This window comes from Drosophila virilis, chromosome 5, assembly GCF_030788295.1.
Source record: "Drosophila virilis strain 15010-1051.87 chromosome 5, Dvir_AGI_RSII-ME, whole genome shotgun sequence".
NCBI classification, from domain to species: Eukaryota; Metazoa; Arthropoda; class Insecta; order Diptera; family Drosophilidae; genus Drosophila; species Drosophila virilis.
Window position 1 is genome coordinate 5824271 of NC_091547.1, and position 11089 is coordinate 5835359.

At 39.6% G+C, this 11089-nt stretch overlaps 2 protein-coding genes across 2 annotated transcripts; both read right to left on the reverse strand.

Moving 5' to 3' along the window:
- Positions 1-3742: 3742 nt before the first annotated feature.
- Positions 3743-4047, reverse strand: Mtk (Metchnikowin). Its single transcript, XM_032435654.2, has one exon. The coding sequence runs from the start codon at positions 4013-4015 to the stop codon at positions 3848-3850; it is 168 nt and encodes a 55-aa protein (XP_032291545.1). The 5' UTR covers positions 4016-4047; the 3' UTR covers positions 3743-3847.
- A 5865-nt stretch (positions 4048-9912) lies between these two features.
- Positions 9913-10844, reverse strand: LOC6625529 (uncharacterized). The gene is made up of 3 exons (XM_002050987.4): positions 10704-10844; positions 10497-10649; positions 9913-10443 (listed from the first exon to the last, which is right to left on the reverse strand). The coding sequence occupies exons 1-3, from the start codon at positions 10779-10781 to the stop codon at positions 10102-10104; spliced, it is 573 nt and encodes a 190-aa protein (XP_002051023.1). The 5' UTR covers positions 10782-10844; the 3' UTR covers positions 9913-10101.
- Positions 10845-11089: the final 245 nt, after the last annotated feature.

The window sequence follows — 11089 nt, forward strand, 5'->3', positions numbered from 1 at the left end:
GTATGCGCCGCGTGAGCCCGTTTTGAATCTACGTAGACTTTTGCACCTCCCTGCTCACCACACATACAGAAAGCCTATTACCGTCGCACGTTTTGCTATCATATATTGTACATAAATAAGTGAATAAGTCGTGAGTATTTTTACACGGAAATGGGCCCACTTTTCTTCAGTCAGACAATGCCAAAGCGCATTTAACTAATTAGACAGGCCATTCATAAGGTAAACAAACTGATTGATTGGCCCATTTGATAAGCTGCCATAAATGCCAAATGGCCAGAAAAAAAAAGGTTATTATTATGTTGTCAAAAGACATTTTGCGTACCCGAAAATTCTATTAATATTTTATTGATCAAAATGAACTCAGTAGCATGTCAATTCTTTTGTCCAGGCAAATAATTCGTTAGCGTATTTGAAGCTTTGTTGATGCGAATTGCAAACACGGATAAAGCTTCTTACTGCAGACTCGTAATAGGCTTTCTTTTGTAAGAATTGACGTGCTACATCTCAGAGCAGACGTAGTTATAGTCGATAAAAATAATTAACTATAACCAATTTGTTTGTTCTTAAGCTAACTTGATTAAACTCTTCATCAGAAGCTGAGTTGATATAGCCATGTCCGTCTATCTGTCAGGAACGATCGGTCGAAAATAAAGTTATCGTAAGAAAAACTAAGCTTAATGCGGTAATTACAACTTTTACTATATATGCAAGAAACCTATCAATATCGGAGCACTATATGACATGGCAACAATTGTTCAAAAAGTACTTTTTTGCTTAGCAATATCTCTTGAACGAGCTCGGCATTTATAAGTTTTACTATGCTCCCTATATCGGAGCATTATATCATATAGCTGAAATAGGAACGATCGGTCGGAAAAGTAGGCTAAATCTTACATAGCACGAGCTTCACGTGTCTCACATATCTGTCAAGCCTTCATACAAATGTCTACAAGGATATCATTTCCTTCCTGAATTAAAAACTTTTGTCATAATATTTAAAATATTCTGAATAGATTTCCATTTCTTGATTGGCTTACAAAATGTTGACAAGATATAAATGTAAACCTCTTTTTTAAAGCTTACATATAAAAATTGTCTAAGCAAAAAATATGCCAAAAATATGTTAACACTCTAGTTGAGCTCGGTTTACCGTAGGCTACAGCTCATCTGTCTTAAAGGATAATAAATATTAGCGCTTGTCTTACATACACGTCTAGGTGGTACTCACCTTTTAGAGCAGCTGCAATTGTATTAAGTGAAATCCTTTGCTTGAATTTATGGCTGACATTTTAAGTTTGAAACGGATTTAGCACAAATTATTGCTTATGATTTATGACACGTATTTCTTGCGTATTGTTTGCACCAAAAATCAATTTGCTTTCGTTTGCTCTGGTTTTTTTTTTCTTTTGTGTTTTTGTTAGTTTATTTATTTGTTGTTACTTGGTTGTTGATGCTTCGCGTTTCTCGTAGCTCGTTTAAGTCGATTTAACAAACTCAAGAGGCGTCCAGTTGCCGCTTTCCACTTTTTACGCGCGTCTAGCGCCAGATATCGCATTAAATATATATAAATATATGTATATATCAATATATATAGTTCACACCACAGAGACGGCACACCACAATACACACACACACACACACACGCGCACACACTCGCGCGCGCGCACGCACACTCACGGCACACACAGCCAAGAAAAGACGCTCGCAGCAACGCGAGGCATTCAACGACGCCGATCGACGATGAATTTAGACTGAGGCTCAGCAGCTTGTAAGCATTTCAGTTGCTATTTTGACAATATTTGTTTTTGTTCCGCTTTTCTTTCTTTTTGCTGTGCTTTCGTGCGATTCTCATGGCTCTTCGTGTGTTTACTCTGCGCATATTGTTATTATATATATATATGTATTTAATGGTATATATATGCTATATAGCTGATCTTATCAGTTCGATTTAGCTTTGCCACATTTTTTGCCCAGCACACACTCAGATAGAGGGGGAGGGAGAGAGATGCTGATAATGTGTGTACGATGTGTTTATTGGCCTGGCCAATATACGCGGCGTATACGTGATGTACAATTTGCTGCTAAGCTGTTTGATTTGATGACGTCGCCGCAGAGCGTCGAGCGGCCATCCAGGCAATGACGTCACCGTTTGTCACAGCTGTCACGCGCACAGTGCACACTATTTATAGGTGACACGGCCGACGTCGACGCCGCAGCCGCAGCAGCGGCTGTTGCTGCTGCTGCTAATTTTCGCAAGTGTTTTTCTTTGCGCTTTTCTTGGATCTGCCGCGTCTGAAAATAGAAGGCAAAGCAAAAAGAAAAATTGTGTGTGAAACTCATTGAAATGTTTGCGCGTACTCAATTTTAATATACGCAAATAAAACTGGCAACAGTTGCTGCCACAGCAGTCCGAGCTGTGGGAGGCATCACTGCAAGCTGATTACTCATACGCCCCGCTGGCGCGTCAGAAACAACACAAATTAAATTGCATTAAATTTATAAATGGCATCACGCGCTCAACCAACGCCAGATGCGTAAGTGTCAACGCACAAGCACACACACAGACACACGCACAGCAACAACAACAACACACACTTACACACGCACACAGGTGAATGCATCTCCGTGTGAAGGCTTCGCTAGCCCAATTTCTAATTATTATTTATGAGGCCTGTCAGCAGGGATATGGAGACCACGCAAATTCCCAGCATGATACAACGCTGCCAAAGCTAACAAATTGGCCCAATTGGTGGAGGAGCATTCACTACGACCAAGATTGGCCCCTGGAAATCACGTTTCATGCTAAAATCAAATCGTGCTACGTACATGATAGCTGATGGGATGAAAATTTCCAAATAACATTGTAGAAAAACAAAAATGCAAGGAAACTGCAGAACACGCTCTACTATATCGATGCTCAAAATTCACATTTATGAAATTTGTAATTAACATATTCTTAACATATATGCCTTGATAAGAGCGCTAATGTGTTTAATTTACTAAAAACAACTAACAGAATATTACCATAACACATAAATGCTACAGTACGTAATGTAATTATGTGACATTATCTAACAGCTGCTTTAGATAATAAACAAATGTCAAATTAAGTAGCAGCTGTTTTATAAGCATACAAATTAAAAATTAAGTAGCATCTGCTAAACATAACATACAAATGTTACAAAGAAATATTTTCTACAACTGCTGTTGAGTAAATTTTCTATAATACAAATGTTAGGAAATATAGCATAAAAAAAATTAACTTTTATGCTACACCTTTACTAACAGTTACTTAACATAAGTATGTTAATAACAGTGCCCTGTAACTGTATTCGTTGATTTTCTTTTGGCACACGCATTTCTAATACATAGCTCAAAGCACAATGTTAACATTTTTAACATTAACGTATACTAACAGCTACTTAACATATGTAAGTATATTAGTAATAGAGCGGTACAACTTTTTCGTTTATTTTAAGCCCCAGACGTTATCAAGCTTTGGTTTGAGTGGACTTCCCCTCGTCAGCACATATATTAATGAGGGGCTTTCTCGTCAGGCCCTTGTTACCCGCCCATTGACATTTTTGCACTGCCAACGATGACTGTCAAGTTGTGAGCAAGCAAATTTCAATTATGACTTTGCAAATTTTGTAGCAACAGTAAAATGCAAACTTTGGTAATTGGTTGCGCTGCAACCTGTCAGGTAAAAGATTTCGTAGACATAGCGAAAGTACACAAAATGTGCCACACAATATCAATAATTTTATTACGCACAGGCCTTTGATGTTCAGCTGACTTTAATGACATCAAATTAAACTAATGTGTTAACGACATCAGCACGTCAGAGCTATATGTACGGCCCGGGCCTGGGCTGATTGGGATTGAATGGCGATGGTCGGGTGTCAAACGGTATGCGGCCCTCATGATGTCGCGCCTCGGTTAGCGACAGGTTCAGGCTCAGGCTCAGCACCAGCAGCAGGGGCAGCAGCAGCAGACCACGCAGATTGAGTTGCATCTTGTCTAAAAGTCAGTTGTTAGTTGATTGATGCCACAGCGCCCAAGCGGCAGGGTTTTTATACGCAAAGCGCAGGCAACCAGGGGGATTTTGTTTTGTTGTTCGCCAGATAAGCTTTAAATGCCAGACGGGGTCAGCTCAGCTGCGCTGATAACTATTCAATGCGGGGATGCACAGCCGAGCACAAAAACTGAGAAAACGAAATATGAAATGTGCTGGTTGAATATTTAGTTTGCGCCAAGGTCGCAGCCAAATGCCCAGGTTTCGCCCCGAATCAACCGACGTTGACTGCCTAGTCAGCAGCCACTTTACGTTGTTTTTGCATTGCAAATTACTAGCAACAACGACGCCATTCAAAGGCAACAGCAACATGCGTCAACACAACGCCACGCCCACTGCAACAAGCAGTTGCCATCGTGTCTAGCTAAGGCGAACTTCTGCTGTTGCAGCTGCCACTGCCAGAGCCCCCTTTGGCTCTATTAGAGCACTTTGTTAGTTTTCCTCTGGCAAAGGCCATGTTACAGCAGGCAGCCTCATCTTTGGCGCCCTTTTGAATGCGCCAACTGACATTTTCAGTAAATATTCCCATGCACTTTACCATTTGTGCGGTTACTTCCGTTTTATGCATACCCTGCTTGTAGAGCGTATTTCAATTATATCATAGCAAGTGTGATGCGTAAGAGAAGATATATGTATTATATGGAAGGTATATGACACATGTATTTTTTGTAAAAAATAAGTTTTGTTCTAAGGATCGAGCTACTATAGCTTATAAATAGCTGCCTTGGGATCGAAAGCTTAGATATATTCACCAACGTTTTGTTCACCAAATTCTTTTTATATGAACAAAATCTGAATGATATTCTTTTTTGCTAAAGATAAATTGTTCAAACTTGTGTTTAACGGGTTTAAGCATGCGCCTAATATAATAACAAAATCTTATCAACAGTCGAATACCATATCATTTATCATAAAGCTCTACATTAAAAACCTGCCAAGAAAATGATTCTTTTAGAACCTTTTTTATTTCATACGAATTCTTGACCAAACGCAGCAATTAAAAGCTTCGCTGTGCTGCGAATCTTTCGCACATTAAATCAGTCTACCATATTATATGGCGCCCATTAAAACAATTAGGCGCAAATAACGTCTTCGCATAAAAGCATTTCTACGCCGCATAATAGTGTATTTAATTTTCGGCTTGCCAAACATTTCTTTAGAGTTTTTTATTTTTTTGATTTTCTGACCGCATGGCTCATTAGGTTAAGCAAATGTTTGCTGTGTACGCAAAGAAAATCAATAAAAAGTCAAACCGAACGCAATGAAATTTATGTGCAAATCAATTTATATACAAAGCATATTGTCTATATAGACGCGCACAACATAAATCGAATGGGCCACAGCCACAAGATCAACCGCAGCGGGAAAAAACAATAAAATTGTTAACAAAATGAAAGCGAAAATTTGAACAACAATAACAAGAACTTTTATGCATCTAAACAAACGCTCAATTGTTTACTTAACAATCGATGGATGTTGCCTTTTGTGTGTATTATTGCCCCTTCTCTGTGTGTGTGTGTGTGTGTGTGTGTGTGTGTGTGCTGCTTCCTATAGTCATAAATCAAAAAGAATGTGCTGGCCATTTGTAGATTAATCGATTTGCATGGCTAAAGCATAAAAAAATATACATTCGTCTAATGTTTAGACACGGCTGCGGAGATAAACAATTGCTGCAAATTATAAACAGACATCAGATCGGTTCGTCAATATCCCTGCGTCAGGTCTGGGCATTACATAACTACAAACGAAAAACAAGTCGGCCAAGTCGAAAGGGGGTAAATGCGAGCGAGGGGGTAAAACTTTAAATTCCTTGACATTTTCTTCTTTCCCTGGCATTTTCTTCACTTTGCTGCTGCGGCTGACATTTTGAATTATTTGCTGCAAATCGCGCGTCGCCGAGTGAATTTTTTTGTTGCGCCAGGGGCTAACGACCCGTAGCCAACGCCAGTTGGAATACCCTACCCTCTACAACCACCCCCCTTCCAAGCCTACACAGTTAAATTTCATAGCCGAAAATCACAGCAGTGAAAAGTTGAATTTAACGATAAGGAGCAGAAAAACGACAGGCATTCCATTTGATGGGAAAAAATTATTGGAATTTTGATGCGGTTCGCATTTAATAAACATTGCATCGATCTATAAAGCACGATTTGTATACGCTATATAAATATACTACACAAGTCATTAGTATTGATAATGAATCCATTCGCGTCTGTTGCGCAAACGATTTCAATTCTGGCACATTGTTTATGCCCCGACGTTGCGCATTTCCAAATTAATTTGGTAGAACATTTACAATAACATATTGTATATATGTATTATTGTAATTAGAAATTAATTTCCTAAATAAAAAAAAGCGCTTGATTACTTTTAATACACTTTTACACAAAGCTAAGTAAAAGATATATGCATTTATTTATCAAAGGGGAATATCCATACTTTTTATTAATAAAATTTCCACCTTAAGCTCAACAACAAGATTAGAGGCGACTAAATCTCAAATGCTAACCAATTTATTTCGTTCCAATTAATTCGAATAAAACTCTTATCCATTAGATAAACACATCAATTCATCAACTCATGCATGCGAAATTATTTTTGACAGATGAGCCTTGAACCACTTGAGCTCAATTAGATTGATATGTGGCAGGCATTGTGTTATTTAAGCATTGAAACTTTAACGATATTTGAGTAAAAATCAAATTATGAGTGACTCATGCCACAAGGCACCCAAACTCCCAGGTGACATAAAACTAATTTGCAAGTTTGAAGTTTGAGCGCAAGTCGCAGTGCTACGAATGGAATACTTATATAGTGTATATAGAACTGGCTGGAGCAATAAAAATGCCAGCATAAGTGAATAAATACAAAGGCCTAAACTGTTGGCAGGCATAAATATGCATCTCTTTGCGAGAGATGCGTTCATAAATAAGCGCTGCGAACTAGAGAAGTACTAGATGAAAGCAGCGGCAGTTGGGCACCTTTGGGCCCCATCCATTTTGCTGCCTGAAAGGCAACACCAACCAAGTTCATTAGGTATGTATGCAAGGAGTCTAGTCGTGCTGCGGTGAAGGCGGACTTATGTGGGTGTAGGGGTGGGGTGTTGCCTTTAATGCCTGCGTTCCCTTTCCCCCACATTTATGGCTGCCATAAATGTGCCAGCTCATTTTGTTCGTCATGGCAAAGGGCGGGGATGTGGCAGATTGTTGCCTGCCTCTAATGTTATTCAGACAAGATGAAGCACTTAAGAATGCGTTGTGCGATGTCAGCTGTGGGGTCGCTGGGCAGAACGCACTCAGCTGTATGTAAGTATATGTATATCTAATATCAGATGGTTGTCTCCGTCGCCCCTGGACAGACAGGTGATAATGAACACACTTAGAGGCAGGCAGCAGGCAGCAGGCAGCAGCAGCACATGGAAGCCGGAGACCTGCACACATGTTGCCATTTAAGCAGTTAATGGCGTGTTTAAAGCTAATTGCCATTGCCAACTGCCAAATGTAAGGGGCCCCCGAAGCAGCCACAAAAGCCTCGGCTACTTGTTTATTAACTTTGCAATTTATTTTATGAACTTTTTGTGTCGCCTCCGGTAACCGCAACAAACGCTGCCCCCACAATGCAAAGCCAAACCCTAAATAATGCAGCACACATTGTGCGTTATTTTTGTTGCTTCAGTTTTCTTTTTATGCCCTTAACCCATTCAAAATGTCTAAAAAGGGGTATAATGGTTTTGGGCAAATGTATGTAACAGGCAGAAGAAGGCATATAATTTGTTAATATTCGAGTCGATCTAGCCAAGTCTGGCTGTCTGTCCGTCCATCCCTCCGTCTATCAGTTTGTTTTTCTCTCGTCCGTTTGGTACTGGTGTGGATGAGGGTATCCCCTAGTCAGGCAGGTTAGTGGTTTTTTTTTTTGTGTTTCATACTCTGGGGACACAAAAAAGTCTCAGTTTGGTGTAGCTATGGACCACATATGTGTGTTTTCTGAATATCTGTGGCTTTCATTTACTTAAAGAGACGCTTTCTGTTAAATTTTTATTTCGAACTGATCTTTAGATATAAATAAAAACTATTTAAAATTTATAAAATGTTCAATCATGTTCCCAAGCCAATAAATTTGTTAATTTTAATTGTGTTTTGTTTATAACAATTGCTTTTGTTGTATTGCGCCATTTCACAAACTTTATTTAAACATGAATTCAATATTCAATTTAATTAACCCAGAATTCAGCTGAAAACAATGCAAAAGCAACAAAATAGCCGCATAATTAAAAAATATGAAACAATTCATAAAAAAATAATTAACACAATATAAATAAAAACATAAAGAAAAACAGAAATTAAATACATATTAAATATTGCATAAAATGCAATACAACATAACAAAATACCTTAAAAAAGCAAATTCCACGCACAACAACAAAAAATAAAATCATGTGAAAATTTATGAAAGCCATGCACCGTTTTTTGTTGTTTTTTTTTATGTATTTTTTTCACTTTGGCTAACATAAAACTCTAACAGCTTTAAGGTTTGTTTCAAAAAGGACATGCTCAAGTCGAGCTATGTGAACTGTGAAATTGTTATTTTGTTTTATACACATATAAATATATATATAATATATATATGTGTATATATACATATATGTTTATCCACGGGGAGTATCTCATTTGGCTGGGCTTTGTTGTCACAGCGACTGTGAAAATGTTATTGTTTTGGGTCCAAATGAGTCTGGAGGCGAGCAAAATGGGAACTGACAGCAATGCCGACGGTTGCTGCCGCTGCCACTGCTCACCTGTCACTTAATCAACAGGACAACAACAACAACAACAACACAGGGGCCATAACAATGGAAAGAAAGCTGCCCCCAGAGCGCGCCACATTTGCTTTTGGGGCCAAGGTTTTGGCATTTTGGGCTGCTGCCTATTTGTGCCTGGGCTCAAAACGCTTTGGCACTAAAAAATTAGTTTTCCTTTATTGAGCCGCCAGTGATTGCCAAAGTGTACGTGCGGCTAGTTGCATGGACATGTTGCCCAGCTACGGAGCGAGCATCTTTTGTTGCGCGTGCCCAGATGCTGGCCTTCGGGTCGCATTGCGTATACGCAACGTACGTCTAATCAAGTTTGATGCAAACACTTGTTGGCTTTGCAAATAATGCGTATTGCTGGGACGGTCGGGCGAACATTGATGGGCATCTATGGAACCGCAAGAGATTAGCGACAGATTGATGTTTTGTGGCATGATGTGAAAAATGGCAGCTGTGCTTAAATGCTTAACAAGGCAATTTGCGTGCGGCATTCTGGCTATTGTTTGGCCTGGCTGCCCGCTCCGTACCGGAGGTACGCATCGCGGCCAACTTGTCCAAAAGGTGGGCGCGGCTGTCGTTATTAGCATGCCATCAGGCATGACGACGGCCCAGCAATTTATGCAAAACGTGCTCAAGTGCCGCACATCGCGTGAGTGGCGCCAACTAACGCCAACTACCTAGCCACCCCCCCCCCCCCCTTCCTAAGTCTCTCTACACTCTGAAGGTAGAACCAGCCGCTCACGACTCATTATCAGCAGCATGAAAGCAATGTCTAAATTATATGTATATACATTTTTTTGGAGCTTGCCAAAATGCATTCATTTTGGGGGTAGCTTTAAAGGCATCGAATTCAGGTCAGCCAGCTGAAAGACACTTAAAGCCAAGTGCCCAAATAAATGTTAAGGTCAACATGGCAACCAAAATATATATATATATAAGGAAAAACAGTTGCTAACAAATGTAACAAGTAAAATAACTTATTAGGGCGAGCAGTGCAGATAAACCTAGCTTACGGATTGGTTAATTTTGAATCAATGGGATCATGGCAGAAAGTTTGAGGCAATAGAAAAGTGATCCAAAGGGATGCTTAATAAGTGCAAAATCGGAGCTCTATGCCAGTTGCTTTTACATCTAAATATTGGCCACTTTTATTTGGAAAACTTGTAATTGTTGTTAAGATTTGGTTAATAGCATACGCTGCTAACTTGTTCACTTTTTTCTCTCAACCAAAGACATTTTGTTTCGTGCTTAACTTGGCTATGAACTCAAAGCTCCAGTCCACCTCGCCGGTCACCCTGAATATGACCTTGTAATAGCCCTCGGGTGCTATTTCGGGCATACCTTCGCCACTGATCACACACTTCTCCAGTTTGTAGATGTTTCTGGGCCAGGGATCAACGTTGTCGGGCTGTGGTAGATTCGAGCACTGGCCGAGATTTTTAAAAACTATGTCCTTGTAGTAGGAATCGGTATACTTTTTATATGTCTGCTTTGGTATAGACCACGGCAGTAGAACATATTCATCGGGGTTGCCCGAAGAGCTGCGATAGGCCACAGCCTCCACCTGTGAGAATATCAGACTTATTTTCAAGCACTCATTTTGATATTATAACCCACAATAGTGGTCTCATCCGTATCGTAGTTCCAGTCCAATGTGACCGTTAAGGCATATTCTCCGCGGCCCACACGATCAATTTTTGCCACAAGATTCATTTTCTTTGGATCCGAGGTTTGGACATCAACAGACAGCGGCTCGTAATCCCAAGAGCGCTATGATGGAAATTATCCAGTTTGTATTCTCTATATGGCCAGTTTTCAACTTACTTTGCCGGCACAGCCATTGAGCAACAGCACAAATGTGACAATTCCCGAAGCAGAGCACAAAAACGAACGCGTAAACATTTTCAATGTTAGCTTTGAGCTACTGAGCAGACTACTTGTGTTTTATATAACATTTTATTGGTCGAATATTCCATGTAGATCTCTACATTGCTATAATCGGACTTGTTAACAAGCTTTCAATGTGCGCATCACATTCATTAGATTGGGCTAATTGTACAAAAAATTCATGTCAACGAGTCTGGACGTTCATGGAAATATTTATTTCACATTTGCCCTCTATCTGATCAAAATTTGTACGAATGACTATGTTGTAGTGTGCATGTGTCAACTTCATCTGGCCAATGCAATCCCAATGCCAATTCTTTAGA